The sequence below is a fragment of the Arvicola amphibius genome, chromosome 2, assembly GCF_903992535.2.
Source record: "Arvicola amphibius chromosome 2, mArvAmp1.2, whole genome shotgun sequence".
NCBI classification, from domain to species: domain Eukaryota; kingdom Metazoa; phylum Chordata; class Mammalia; order Rodentia; family Cricetidae; genus Arvicola; species Arvicola amphibius.
This window is the reverse complement of record NC_052048.2, coordinates 27,205,888-27,221,536: the sequence shown is the minus strand read 5'-3', so window position 1 is coordinate 27,221,536 and position 15,649 is coordinate 27,205,888. Positions and strand designations below refer to the sequence as shown.

Genomic DNA, 15,649 nt, shown 5'->3' with positions numbered 1-15,649 from the left:
GTTTCTATTCATCTATGCTTTGTGTTGGGGCTTTATACCTTTCTTTCATTATGTATGTCATACTTTTCCTGCCTTCTCCCTGTCTGCTGAGCATAAATTCCTCCTCCTACTTACTCTCTCCCTGCCCAGAACTCTGCCTGTACCTCCCCACTCACTGTTGGCTATCCAGCTTTTTATTAGACTAGTCGGGTACCTTAGTCCGGTAAGGTAAAACAGAAACACGTCTTTTCGTAGTTAAACAAATGTCCCACTATAGGTATACATAAAAGATTCCCAATAAGTACCTATACAGTTCCACAGACTGTTTAATACTGCAGGCTTTGAGTATTCCTTTTTACTATTAGGATTGATAATCTGCCTTAGGAACTTCACGGTCCACCATCATTTGTTCTCTTTATCATGGGGTCTAGAATGATGCTAAGCTCTGATTTTATTGAGACTTTCTTACTGCTATGAGCAGTGCTTGCTCTTAGCAAGGGGTTAGATGTTACATTTTAATAGAATGTCAGTTTTATATGATTTCACATTTTGTTAACCCTGTGTAAGAAAAATCAAGCTGTCTGTTCTTTGTTTCTGCTATTTTGCACAATCCATTTTCGTAACCTTGTGGTAGAGAATACTGTAATTACTAATAAATGCTAAAATTATATTAGTTGTTAATAATATGCTAGAACATTTCTATTTAACGATATTGTTTCTTAGGGAAAGTGAAAGACAAAAAAATGTCTCGAATGTTCCTGGAAAAACAGGCAAAAGAAGAGGAAGACCTCCAAAACGAAAAAAAGTACAAGAGGAAATTATATCAAGGTAAGAAATCTCATCGATCTGTGTTGACAGCTCTCATGCTGGAAGGAACCTTAATTTCACCTCACACTCTGTCTTTACTTGTGCATGAACAGGGCATACATAGATCATTGCTTAGAGAGACCTGAGCCAGAGTCCATGAAATTGTCAAGCAACCCTGTCTGTGTGACATCTATCACGTTACCTGCCTCCCTGAGCCTCTTATTGTATTGGATGATAACTGCTCATTTAGTGAGGATTAAACTGAACAGGACAGCACATGGCAGTACAAGAAAATGAAGGCTGCATTTTAACGTACATTTTAAAATTTGTTGTTATACCACAAGAAAGTGGGGCAGTTTAATTGCATGATTATTTTAGGCTATGGATATAGTACAGTGATAGAATTCACAAGGAGTTCCTTTTCCTAGCTTACTCCCACGAAACATTGACTAGTTAAACTTTTAGTAGGGTTGTTATATATCATTCTTGGATTAGGGCTTAATTCTTTCACTTTAGTAATTAAGTTATCTGAACAAGTACAATGAAGAAAAGATAAAATTTAAATTTTTTTTAATCTTTAATTCTATATTTAATTTTAGGAAAGAAAAATACATCATTTGCATCTGGGAAACTTCATATATCACTGCTTTTTTATATCATTACCTTTGTTTCTGAGTATGTGGAGGGAGTTGTGCAAACATGGAGGCCAGAGCTTGATGTTGGTTTCTTCTTTGATTATGGCTTACTTTGCTAGCACTGGGATTACATGCTGGCTGTCTTAGGATTTCTGTTGCTGTGATGTGACACTACCCCCAAAGCAAGTTGGGAGCAATAGGGTTTATTCAGCTTATACTTTCTAGTCTGTCATTGAACAGGAACTTAAACAGGTCAGAAACCCGGAGGCAGAGAACAAGTAGAGTTGCTGCTTACTGGCTTGCTTAGCCTGCTTTGTTCTAGAATCCAGGACCTCCACCCCAGGGATGGCACCACCCTCTTCCACTGATCACTAATTGAGAAAATGCTATAAAGCTGGATCCTATGGTGGCATTTTCGTAATTGAGGTTCCCTGGTGTGTGTTGACTTAAAACTAGCCAGCACACAAGCTTTGCTTTTTAAAAAAGTAATGTAGGTACTGAGGATCAGACTTGGGCCCTTAACATTTCTAGTAACATAATACCCTCTTCTCATTAAAGTAAATATTCTACTTAATTTAGATAGGTTTGCAGTGGCAATGGCATTTTCAGTGATTTACTTATTTTTATTTTTAAATTTTCTCCCCCCCCTAACAACAAAGAAATATTCCTAGGCTAAGGCAGGAGGATCCTTAGTTCCAAGCTAGTTTGAACTACATAGCAAGGGTTTGGTAAAGAGATTGGTTATGGAAAGGATTCTTAAGAAATCTCACGGTTAATAAGTAGATCAGTTAATTTAAGTAGATTACAACTGCCTATTTCTTGCTTAGTGATTTTGTGGAAAATGTCCTGTAGTCACTTGTGATGTATATATTCAGAATCTGTTTTTGGGTTTCCTGAGAAGTCCACATGCTCTTGTATATACAGAAAACAGTTGTGTACCTACTTTATTGTTGGAAACTTAGAACCATTTCATTGGTACACGTGGGCTCGTGCTACCCTCTGCTGGTAAGTGACAGACCTTGAGCAGAGGAAATTCAACTTTTTAGCCCATTTTCTTGCATCATCCTTAGATAAGGGTAAGTTAACAACATGTCCTCCTTAGTATACCATGCGTCAGAGAATTTCGACAGCACCATTTCTTCCTTGGGACTGATGCCATAATCTTGATACTCGGGTTTCAGCACTTCTGTTTTCTATAGCAAGCACACCCTGCATTCTACTTTTATTTCTCATTAGAATCAGTCAGCTCACCCCATCCCCAGCCACTATTGTGCTAACTGGATCCATAACTGCAAGAAATTCCAAACAATTTGGGCATGTCAGTGTCTGTTTTAATTACTTTTTCGTTTTCCTGTGTTTCAGTGAAAAGCAGGAAGAAAACGCGTTGGCATCTGACCTACTGACAAGAAATGGTAATAATGATCTTTGTTGCTGTCAATAGAATTCCTAAACATATACAGCGATAACACTTTTCTAATCATTCAGTAGTTAGGATGATTACAGCAGTCACCAATTTTTTTTTTTTTTTTTTGCTCCCTATTTCATTTTTTCCCTATCCTCCATCTCAGATCAGAACTAGTTTCGTTCTGTTACCTGGCACAGTATACTAAAGACAAAAACATGGATGGACAAAGTACCTTCCTGGAGAGTGGCCTTTTAATATCAGTGACCAGGAAAGTATTGTATGCATGTTGCCTGCATACATATATACACATACATACCTACCTACATACCTACATACATACATACATACATAATTAGATTTTTCTTTTTTTATTTTTGGTTTTCCAAGACAGGCTTTCTCTATGTGTGGCCCTGGCTATCCTGGAACTATAGACCAGGCTGACCTTGAACTCACAAAGATCCTCCTGCCTCTGCCTCCCGAGTGCTGGAGTTAAAGGAATGCACCATTCCTGAACTCTGATGAGATTTTAATTATGTGATCCAAATTTTTTAAATTTGGAGGGAAATAACCAGTTTGCAGTGTCATAAATGAGATAAGGAATACATTTCTACAGCCTCAGTTTCCAAACCATTTTTTCTAGAAAAATAATACATTTAAAAACATTTCTAGAATGTTAATTTTTCTTTAAATCACAATATAGTTTTGTTTTTGCAGGTATTTGTCTAGTTACAAAAAATTACGGTAATAGGAAAATTAAAAGCATACACAATCCTAGCACTTTGGAAGCAGAGATAGGTGATCTCTGAATTTTAGGCTAGTCTATAACGAGACTATTTAAAAATGGGGGGTAGATTATCATGCAGACATTGTGTAAAGTGCCCATAATCCCAATGGTTGTGGGCTGAAGCAGGAGGTGCACTTATCTCTGGAGTTCCATACTTTCATGGGCAACATATTGAGGTCCCATTCATTTTTCTTTGCAGGGTCCCGAGGGCCAGGCCAAGGTACCTGGTGGCTCCTCTGTCAAACAGAAGAAGAATGGAGACAGGTCACTGAGAGCTTCCGAGAGAGGACCTCTCTCCGAGAGCGGCAACTCTACAAGCTCCTCAGTGAGGACTTCCTGCCTGAAATCTGCAACATGATTGCACAGAAGGTAGAACCTCCCTGCTTATTGGGTCTCACTATTCCTGGTAGAACTGATGTTAATATTGCAGCTCATTCACCTCCTTGCTGTCCTTATCCTGAAGGTTGTTTATGATGTTTTCCTTATCTTTGGAGTCCCACGCCTATCACCCACTAGGACTTAGAATGACCTCTAGACTGGGACCAGCTTTACATTTCTCTATAAGTAGCACCAGGAAATGGGATCTGATTTGGCTCTCCCCTGTTCCCAACAAAAATGATAATTTTAAGGCATAACTTTATGACTATGTATTTCGATCTACACACACATTCCTTATACATGGCATTTTCAAACATTTTTCTGTCCCTTCTTCCCCCTGTGGATGTTGTTCAAAAACCTCACTTCAGGTAGAAGAGATGGCTCAGGGGTTAAAAGTGCATGCTGCTCTTGTAGAAAGCTCAAGTTCACTTCCCATCACCATGTTAGGTGACTCAGAGCTGCCTATATGTTACTCCAGCTCCTCAGGATCCAGCACCTCCTGAACTCCATGGGCACCTGCATTCCCCTCCCCCACACACATTTTGTTTTTAAGTCCTTCTTGAAGTAGTTCTGTGACACTTCGCCGCCTTAGTGCTCAAGAGGGTAAGCAGGGGGATCTTGAGTTTGACGCTAGCCTTAATTAGAGTTACTCCGGTGAACGTTTATTTAATTGAGCAATAGCAACTACACTGCTATTGAATATGACTCCTCCAGCAACCATTAACTGCCTATGGCTCTTCAGGTAGGGATTGATATACCTAGGGACACCCAGTCGGTAAAAACTGATCACTTCCCTCCCCCTCTCCAGCAGGTATTAGTTGCCAATAGTGTCTTGGTTAAGAGTGTGTAGGCAGAGACTGCTTGTTAATTCCCTGCTGCCCAGACATAAAATAATTACACGTAAACTGTATTATTACAACACAGCTTGGCCAATCACTTAAGCATATTGCTAGCTAGCTCTTAGATCTTAAATTAACCCATTTCTATTATTTTATATTTTACCATGAGCCTTGTGGTTTATGGTGGCTTGTGTTTTTCTCCTCCGGCAGCTGCATATGGCACCACCTCTCAGTTTCCCACCTAGTTCTATTCTGACTTGCCATTGGCCAAAATAGTGTCTTTATTAGCCAGTGATAATAAGATATATTTGCTGCATACACAGGGGACTCCCACATTAGAAGTGGGGCTTTGTGTTCACTCCTTTTCAGTGCTTAGACTTCGTTCCCCATTCCTGATATAATGAAACAGTGTTTTTCAGTAGTCCCCATGTCAGCTTCTTAATATTGGCATATGAGAGCTACCTCCATATCAAAAGAAAAATATATTAAGATCCATCAAGCCTAAGGTAAACCTAGACTGTAATGTTAATAATGCTAATTTGGAAGACCTCCTACAGTATAATATAACAGCAACAAATTTTTTTTTTCAAAATGGGGGAAAATCCTAGTAACTAAGCATACTAGGCAAGTATTTTCCTCACTGAGCTGTATCCTCAGTCTCTAACAAACAAGAATAAAAAGACTATAAAATGCAAATAGGGTCAAAATGCATGTTAAGTAGGACTTCCTGCCAGTTTTAGCTGGCTAGGTTAGTTATCAAAATCCACTGCTAACCATTCTAGACAATACATTCCCACCCTTCAGATCCTTTAAAATTATACCTGCTATCCTGCAGGTTTACAGCCTGTCTGGATTAATATATTTGAAATAGCCAGTTGGTGGCTACACACACTTCTAGTCCCAGCACTTGGGAGACAGAGGCAGGTGGATCTTCTGTGAGTTCAAAGCCAGCCTGTTCTACAGAGTGAGTTCCATAACTATACAGAGAAACATGTCCCAAAAAAATTTTCTAAAAGTCACTGAAAATAAATCCATTTATAGTACTAGCAAGTTTATCAGTAATCTTAGAATTGTACATACTCTATATCAAAAAAATCACAAAACTGTTAGTATGAATGTATTTTCATTTTTTAAAATTTTTAAGATTTTAATTTTATGTATGTGGTACTATATCTTTATGTACACAATGCTAGAAAAGGGCATCAGGGAGTTTGCTGTGAGGCTGTGTCTCCTAGTAAAGGCAGAGGCATAGCCATAGCCCTGATCCTCTGGCTTAAAATCTTTCTGCCCCCTCTTCTGCAGTGTTTTCTGGGCTTGTGCCTTTTATCCTATTCTGGTCTATAAAGTGAGTCTTCAGGCCAACCAAGGCCCTGCACTCAGGAGGCAGAGGCAGACAGATCTCTTGGGAGTTCAAGACCAGCCTGGGCTATAGAACTTCAGGACAGCCAAGGCTACACAGAGAAGCAAAAACAAAGCAAAAAAGGCCAAAGTTACAACGTGGGGGGTGGGGGATAAGAATGTACCTCCTTACTCCCTAGCAATGCTGAACTGCATGATGGCTCACACCCATCTAAAATGAAATCTGGTGTCCAGAACACTGTATACATATAAATAAATTTTTAAAAAGTCCATACTGCTCTTTCTTTCAAGAGCTATATTACCAGAGAGTCACAACCTCAATTAACCTTCTGCATAATTCTATCTATTATGTGAGAGTAGATGTTTTTGTCTGTATGTATGCTTGCGCGTCATGTGTGTGTAGTGCCCATGGCAGTTAAAAGAGGGTGTTGGGTTCCCTACAGCTATAGTGTGAGTGCTAGGAATTGAACCTGGGTCGGCTGGAAGAGTGAATAGCCAGTGCTTTTAAGTGCTGAGCCATCTCTAACCCCTGTTTAGGGGATTTTGTTTGAGATAGTCTTGTTATGTAATCCTGCCTGGCCTGGAATTCACTATGTAGACAGTCTGGCCTCAAAGAGATTGTCCTGCCTATGCCTATTGTATGGCAGGATTAAAGTTGAATGCACTAAGCCTGGTTTTCATCATCACATGGCACACATGCATGTACAATAAGTAGTAAGATGTAATGTCAAAATTTTTAATTTATTGGCCTATTTAGATAGCTCAGTGGATAAAAACACTTACTACACTAACCTAGTAATTCAAATCTTGGAACCCACTGTGGAAGGAGAAAAAATAACTCTTGAAAGTCATCCTCTGACCTCTGCACGGATGTGCACAATCTCATACACTTAAGATAGTCATCTTAAAATAAAACTTCTTTCTTCAGAATTCAACTAATTCTAGCACTTGCTTGTCGGGCAGGATTTCAGAAGTCATGGACAACCTAATCTACACAGCAAGATGCCAGCCAAGTTTTTTTAAAGGAAAATGTTGAATGGGGCTTAACTCAACAGCGCTTTTGATTCTCAAGTGTGTTTGAGAGATTACATTTGCTGAAAATTAGTCAGAACTCGAGGACCAGATGAAAGTTTAGGAGGTATTTATGAACAAGTCAAAGACAATTCTCCTGGTAAGGTCCCCCTAGAGTTAGTGAGCTATGGGACAATTAAAGCTGAATGCTTCAACAATAATCTGGCTATTAATTTACCACATCCCATCCTAGTCCAAAGATAACAGTGAAAAAGTATTTGTCATATGTGAAAATTAAAAGATTTATCATTACTAAAGAACATGATACAAATTTACAACTTAAACAATGTGTAAAGGACATGTTAAATCCTGAGTGGTAGTCTTATGAAAGAACTGGCTCTTCAATTTTTTTATTTAACTACTGTGATCTGGTGAACCTGTAGTAGGTGCATGCTATCTCTACATTGCAATTTTAGTGTTCTGATAGCAAAGTAAACTACTATCTTTACACAGAAACTTTTATAGGAATTAAACAAAAGAATCCATTCATTCCTGCCATTGTTTATAATAGGTTGTTGGAAGCTAAATCTTAACTTTTGGTTTTTGGAGATTTGGGGGGTTTTTTGTTTTGTTTTGTTTTGTTTTTTGAGAATGGGTCTTTTTATGTATCCTTGACTGGCCTGAAACTCAAAGGTGTGTGCTTTCTTGCACACAACATTTGTATTTCCTAACAAATCCAGGTAGAGAGTTAAAAGATTTGATAAATCTTAGGGGATGGGATAGTAAACTTTAATAGTTTGTGGAGAGGGACTGGAGAGAGGTCTCGGTGGTTAATAGCGTTTGCTATTCCTTTTGTTGTTGTTGTTTTTGGTTTTTTAAGACAGAGTTTCTCTGTGTAACAGCAGCCCTGGCTTTCCTGGAACTCATTCCGTAGACCAGCCTGGCCTATAGATTGAGTTCTGGGACCATCAAGGCTGTTTGTTACACAGAGGAACCCTGTGTCAAAGAACAAAATAAAACAAAAAACTTCTGCTTGGAAATATTATGCTATAATAGAATTTTACACAAACACAATCAAATTGTTAATAAAGCACATGGTCAGTAACCTAATAGTTAAAGATTACCTTGAAGAACATGCAGAATTCATACCATCATTTAATTTTAATTTGAAGGATTAGATTTACATGTTAACCTATAAACAACTATTGAGACATAGATTTTATAGAATTGTAAATTATTTTTGTCTTGCAAAAATGTAACTACTAATACTTACCTTCTATAGTGTTGCTGGGTAATTATCCAGCTTCATGGCTAGGCCAGGGATGTATCCTGATTCCTGACATTGACTAAAATTGTCTAGTTTTTCTAATGTTCTGTTTGTCGTGCACCCTCACCCCCAGTTTTTTTTTAATTTAGTTCAATTAAACATTTGATACATATTCACTTTAAAGAACCAAAATAGAAATAGGTGTAGACTACCGGTGGATGGTGGCTTATAAACATTAGGAACTTAAGATTTAAGTGTATGTACATTGTCTACACAAAAGCTGATAGTAGATGGTTGTGGTGATACACAAGTTTTATCTTAACACGTAGCATTTGGGAGGCAGAAGGTAGTCAGATTTCTTTTCATACACTTGAATCAGGAAAGCTGATAGTAATATCTGCAGGAATCAGTGGTCACCCTCTGTATCAAGAATGGCTTATCCCTCTTTGATCTAATGTGACAAAACTGGAGCGAAACTGGTTTTGGTTTCTTGGGCTATTTGCATGGTAAATTGGCAAGATTTCCTTTGGAAGAAACATTGCTGTTCTGGGGTCGTATCGTTAATGTAAGAAATATCTCCTACTAGAATTGTGAGCTTTAAAGAGGAGATGCTTGGTGAGGAATGCCTATGGAGCTTCAGAGAAGTACTTGAAGAGGATAAAGATTCATATCTTTGGTACTTGTGATTGTGTTTTCCTCTGGGAACTGCTTATTCCCAAAAGAAAAGCTTCATTTGTATTGTGTGTATTGTGTCTAAACTATCTGAACCAGTCCTTGTTATTGGTAAGAGGTTTGCTGTCTTCTATCCACATCTCTAACACACAGACACACACACACACACACACACACACACACACACACAAATGAATATCTAGAACTTACGTTAAAGGTTTTATTGTGTTTTATTTTGTTTGTGTGTGTTCCACAGTGCACTATATGCATCTCAAGGATCAAACTTAGATAGTCAGGCTTAATAGCAGGTACCTATAGCCTCTGAGTATGCCATCTCTGGCCTGCCTTTTAAAGAACCATCTGATTTTAGTTGCTCCTGGAGCCTCTTTCAGAACCATTCACTTAGGTGAATGTGATAAAATACAGTTTTCTCTTTGTTGTTTGAAGAGTTTTTTTGTTTTTATTTGTTTTGGGGGGGTTATTGGTGATGATGTTTGGGATTTTTTTTTTTTGAGACAGTGTGCGGTTTTGTACCCAGGCTGGCCTGAAATTCAGAATCCATGCTGAGGTTAGGAAATACTTGCTTGTCAGTGGCTTTTTGAATGGTTACTTGTTAAGATAATATACTCAATACCTTATCCAGGTGAATTGTTGTTTTTCCTTATCATCCTAAAAGATAGACACCTTTGACCCCCATTAGATAAATTAGTTACTGGAGTGCCTCAGCGGCCATTCTGCTGGTGGCTATGGCAGCGGCAGCAGCAGTAGCTGAGAACGCCCTAATCTATCTTTTCCTTTCTTTTCCTTACTTCTAACTGTAGGGAAAACGTCCACAACGCACAAAGCCAGAGTTGCAACATAGGTTTATGTCTGACCACCTGTCCATCAAATCCATCAAACTAGAGGTGAGTGTGTCTGAGAGTGAAACAGTGTATTGAAGAGGGTAGTTCCATTTCATTTCACATACCTTTGTCCGTACTTATTATCCCTCGCCCTTAAAAAAATCTTAATCTCAAATGTTCATTGAAGATTTTTGTTGTTGTTATTTTGTTTTGAGACAAGGTTTCTCCTTGGCTGTCCTGGAACTCACTCTGTAAACAGGCTCTCCTTGAACTCTTAAGAGATCTCTGCATCCCTCTATCTCCTTAGTACTGGGATTAAAGTCGTGTGCTACCACTGCCTCGCTTCAAGAAAGATTCTTGTATGTATAGAGCTTTTCTGGGAAAAGAAAATAGAGAAATAGAAGAATGGGTGACATTCTTTTTTCTTAAGACATTCCTGGGTGACAGGCACATATTCAATCTAACATAGACGTGAATAAATTCTGTGATAGGTACAAGAAGTTCATGAGTGCAAAGATGGAAAAAAACTTAATCCAGGCAAATAAAGGGCCATTTAGGCAGACAGGGACATTTGGCCTTCGAGTGTGGGATGGCTAGAATTACGATGGATGGGCAGTGATGTGGAACTGAATGAAGCCCAGGACTTTCCTCACAACAGGAGCAATATAAACAAATGTTCCAAGGCAGAAAATGGAGTAGTATGGTCAAAGATCCATGTGTATTTGGATGTTGCTGGCATATTGTAATATATTGTGGGAAAATGTAGGCAGCTAATTTCTGCAGTCTCCCAGCTCTCACACTTGAGCAGTAGGAAGGAAAAATGAAGCTGTTGTTAGGTGCAGCTGGCTCAGGCAAGATCAGCTGCTTTGGAGGGAAGTGCTTGCCCAGAGTCTAGTTGGTCACTTTGTCTCCTAAAATGCAGGGCAGGACATTCTGTCACTGGAGGAGAGCCTGCAGTAGGTGGGAACAAAAGTTGGGGGCAACAACTACATTAAAAACTACGAAGGTTTTTCCAGGTTTGTTTGTGGTTTTGACTGTGTAGCACACATTAGATGCTGTGGTTTGAGCTAGAGCTGAACTGTGGGCAATGACAAGTGTACTTTTTATTCACTGAGCTGGCTGGTGAGTATGCGTGTGTGAGCACAGTGTAAGTAGGAGAGTGCCATGAGAGAGGGGAAGGCTTAGGAAAACTGTTTCTCTTTACCTATCTCTGCTCCAGGAAGGTGGCAGGAGGCCCGCTGCTTCTGTCCAAAAGGCTTTTATAGAATGTTGCTGGTCTTCTTTGTCTTCTCAGAGGCTGCTGTCATATTCTCACTCCTCTGTTTATCTCTGTCTTGTCACTGTGTGCCATTGCAGTGGGAGTGAGGTTAGTAGTCACACAAAGCTTGACCTCAGGTCACAGTTGTTTGCTGTCACTGTGTCTTACACTAGCTTGTGAAGTGGGGCATTTTTTTGCCTTGCAGTTACATTTTTGTGACTCTTTTTTTAAAAAATATTTATTTGTTGTGTATACAATATTCTGTCTGTGTGTATGTTTGCAGGCCAGAAGAGGGCACCAGATGTCATTACAGATGGTTGTGAGCCACCATGTGGTTGCTGGGAATTGAACTCAGGACCTTTGGAAGAGCAGGCAATGCTCTTAACCACTGAGCCATCTCTCCAGCCCCCATTTTTGTGACTCTTAAACGAAAATGTTAACATGGTGCTATAGCAGGGATCTTGTGCTCTTTGCACATTTTTATTGGCTTTTTTATTTAGGCAAAACATAATAGCATAAGCCTATAGTCCTTCTGCTAAGGAAAGCAAGTTCAGGATGATCATAAATTTAAGGTCAACTTGGAGTGAGATTCTCTCAACTCTCCCTCTCTCACATAAATGATGAAGGAACATTCATTAATTTTTTTAGAACTCTTTATTTGTTTGAAGCAAACTATTGCTTATGCAGACCAAACTTGTTCAGACTCACATCTTTGCCTTAAACACCTGAGTGCTAAGAGGTGCACACCACCACATTTGGCTCCTTTTTAACCATCACATACTTTCTAATTCACAATTCTGTAGTTACTGGCTTGCAACCTCCTCCATGATGGTCCTTAGCTTGGGAGTTGCCTTTTGTTGCTAGTTCCCAGTTTGGTTCTGAGTAGCTCTCATCTCCTACCTTGTAGGTTCTCTCTACTACTTTATTGCCTTGAACCTGTTTCAGAGATTCCTCCATGCCCTAATTCATACCTCCAATTACCTGGCAGTCTGAACTCCAGTAAACCTTCTTTGTGACTGCAAAAAGACATCTAACTTTTGGCCACCCTCTTTATAGGGGTGGTTTTTAATTCTGTTGCTTAGTGTGAAGTAAAGAATACTACCCTGTGTAGTTTGTGTTGTGACACCTGCTATCTAGGTAAAGTGACTTGTTTCCATAGCAGAAAGTCCTTTGTCTTTTAATGCTTTTTGTCTATGCAGGCACCAACCACCCAGTGTTAATCTCAAAGAGTCTTAGTTGTGGTTTCTGTGGAAAATACCAGTTCAGAGACCCTGATAAGCCAGGATTAGGGCTGCTGAGTTATTTTTGTCAATTGGCCTTTGTAGACAGAAGTTTCTGTCCTAAAGCTATTCAGTCCCAACGAAACAGAGACTTTTTTTTTTTTTCCGAGACAGGGTTTCTCTGCAGCTTTAGAGCCTGTCCTGGAACTAGCTCTTTTAGACCAGGCTGGTCTCGAACTCACAGAGATCCGCCTGCCTCTGCCTCCTGAGTGCTGGGATTAAAGGCGTGCGCCACCACTGCCCGGCGAAACAGAGACTCTTATATTAATTGTAAACTGTTTGGCCTGTTAGCTCAGGCTTATTATTAATTAGCTTTTACAACTTAAATTAACGCATAATTCTTGTCTATGTTTAGCCATATGGCTTGGTACCTTTTCTTATTGAGGCATTATTTTGCTTCCTCTACATCTGGCTGGTGACTGACTCTTTGTCTTTCCTGGGCTACATAAGATCAATGCAGAAACAAAGTTGGGCAATGGCGGCATACACCTTTAATCCTAGTACTTGGGAGGCATAGGCAGGCAGATCTCTGAATTAAAAGCCAGCCTGGTCTACCACAGATAGTTTTAAGATTGTTACACAGAGAAACCCTGTTTTGAAAAAAAGAAGAAAATACCTCGCTGATATAGGAGGTGCTTAGGTTTAGAGAAGGGAGACAGCCACACTCCGGCTCCAGGCCTTTGTGGGTGTCTAGGGAGCAGTTTGTGATGGTGTGGTCTCAAGTGTGTTCCTGGTGGCAAGGATAAGTGAATTTGGACCCTTGTCTTGGGGTACAGAACTTGGGCAGTGCCTCAGCTAGAGCTTCTAGTTAATCCTTTGGAGGATTTCACAGTGGTTCCTTTTTAGCATATTATTAAGATGCCTTCATGATTCTGGTAGGTCTCTACCAGTAAGGCATTTAAATACCAACCACTATAGTATTTGCAGCTGACACAACTTTTCTCTGTTTATTCTGGAACTCAAAATACAGCCCAGGGTGGACTTGAACATCCAATGATTTTCCTGCCTCAGCCTCCTGATGTTAATCCACTTATGTGCTAGCACACCCAGCTGACCTCTTTTTTTTTTTTAAGATTTATTTATTTATTATGTATACAACATTCTGCCTCGATGTATGCTCGCACACCAGAGGAGGGCGCCAGATCTCAGTACAGATGGTTGCGAGCCACCATGTGGTTGCTGGGAATTGAACTCAGGACCTCTGGAAGAGCAGCCAGTGCTCTTAACCTCTGAGCCATCTCTCCAGCCCCCAGCTGACCTCTTTTACAGGAGAAATATTTGCAGTGTGAGACAGTCTGAACATTGGAGAGATGGCTGTATGGCTAAGATTGGAGTTTGGTTCCCAGAGCCCACATTGGGTGGCTCAAAACCAACCTATCCAACTCAAGGGAATCTGATGTCCTCTCTGGCTTCCATGGTCACCTGCATGTATATATGCATACCTATACAGAGACACATACACATAAATAAAATCTTTTTAATCAAGCATGTTGACAAACCTTTTAATAATCCCAGCACCTAGGAGGCAGATATCTATGAAGTTGAAGTCAGTCTGGGCTACATAGAGAGTTCCACGTCAGCCATAGTGAGAATCTTGTTTCAAATAAATCTTTTCATAGGAAAGACAATATGAAATTCACACATACACATGATGGCTGGTATTTGGAGTTCTTTTTGCTTGTTGTATCTGCTTTTTTTTTTTCATTTAACTTTGATCTGTTTGTTTCCATCAGACTTAACAGTACCTGATGAAACATCTTGCCAGCCATGGCTTCTTTAATAGTTCAAACAGAAGTGAGTCCTCAGCAGTTAAGAGAACTGACTGTTCTTCCAGAGAATTTGGATTTTAAAGGACCTGATTTTGGCTTCCAGCACCCACGTATCAGTTCTAGTTCTGGAGGAATATGATGTCCTGTCTTACAGGCATGAGGTGCATACACATACATGTCAGCAAACATTCACGAGTCCTAACAGGAAGAAAGAAAAAGTAAATCCTTTGCTTAGGTTGTCTCATTAGCACATGTTTTGCTTCAAAATGGAAGCATTCTGAAAACAAGCACAGAGATTTGCAGACAGACTTTTCTTGCAGAGCATGGACCCCCGCCCCTGCCCCTAGATGTGTTTTTCAGATGTCACATCTGTGAATTAGCTGGAGAGATTCACATGAGGAAACAGGCCTAGGAAAATGTGAGGCAAAGATGGGTTTTCACCCATCGTGGAAGTGCTACGTGTGGAAGTGATTCCAGATAAAGTGATCTGAGAACAAAGGGAATTAAAAATAGATGTAGAACTCTGTTAGGCGTGGTTTATCTTCTAATCCTGACATCAGAGGCAGAAGCAGGATGCTCATTGAAGGTTAGGATGCCATAATCTACAAGGTGAGTCCCAGGTTAGCCAGGGCTACGCTGTGAAACTCTGATCAAAATTAGAAGGGGGGGAGATTATAACTCGAAGACACAGGCAAAAGCAAGCAAGCAAAGGCAGGTGTGATTCTCATTTGTCAAAAAAGATTTGGAGAACTTCCAAATTTGGGTTTGAAGATGGTATCAATTCACTTTACTTAGCACTACCTATCCCCCACTCCCTAACTCAGCTGGCCTAATCCCACCATTTTGGAAGTGGAGAAAGGAGATTTGGCAGTTTCTGTGTTTGTCTGTTAGATCCAATCTTTAGTGACTTACTATTCCTCTTTTTTTTATTAATAGAAATAATTTTTTTTTAGTTTTTTTTTATTGTGTTTGGGGGTAGAGGCGTTCATGTGCCACAGTACTGATGAGAAGTCAGAGAACAGCTTACGGGAGTCCATTTCTCTTTCTACTGTGTGGGCTTTCTGGATTGAACTCAGGTTGTCAGGCTTTGTAGCAAGAACATTTATTCATTGATAGGATCTCATGCAGCTCAGACTGGTCTCAAACTGTGTACGTGAGGATGACCTTGAAGCCTTACTTCTACCTCCAGAGTGCTGGGGTTATAGATCTGCACCACTGGGACCACTTTATGTGATGCTGGGGGTTACCTTGCATATAATAAGCAAGCAACTGTTCGTTTTGAATGAAATAGTATCTTTGAATCAGGCTCTGTTTTCCTCCCTTTCTAGCCATGGGTAGTTATTCACGGATGTCTTAACATACAG

General features: G+C 39.8%; 1 protein-coding gene across 5 annotated transcripts in view; it reads left to right on the top strand.

The window, feature by feature from the left end:
- Positions 1-15,649, top strand: part of LOC119807744 (cat eye syndrome critical region protein 2 homolog) — a 103,496-nt gene that overhangs the window by 68,925 nt on the left and 18,922 nt on the right. For 4 of the 5 annotated variants that reach the window (XM_038319852.1, XM_038319851.1, XM_038319850.1 and 1 more), the window contains exons 5-8: positions 703-807; positions 2,784-2,833; positions 3,810-3,979; positions 9,958-10,041. In XM_038319852.1, coding sequence (XP_038175780.1) covers positions 703-807; positions 2,784-2,833; positions 3,810-3,979; positions 9,958-10,041 — 409 coding nt within the window. The remainder of the gene's footprint in view (positions 1-702; positions 808-2,783; positions 2,834-3,809; positions 3,980-9,957; positions 10,042-15,649) is intronic. The other variant, XM_038319853.1, reaches the window with a different exon arrangement.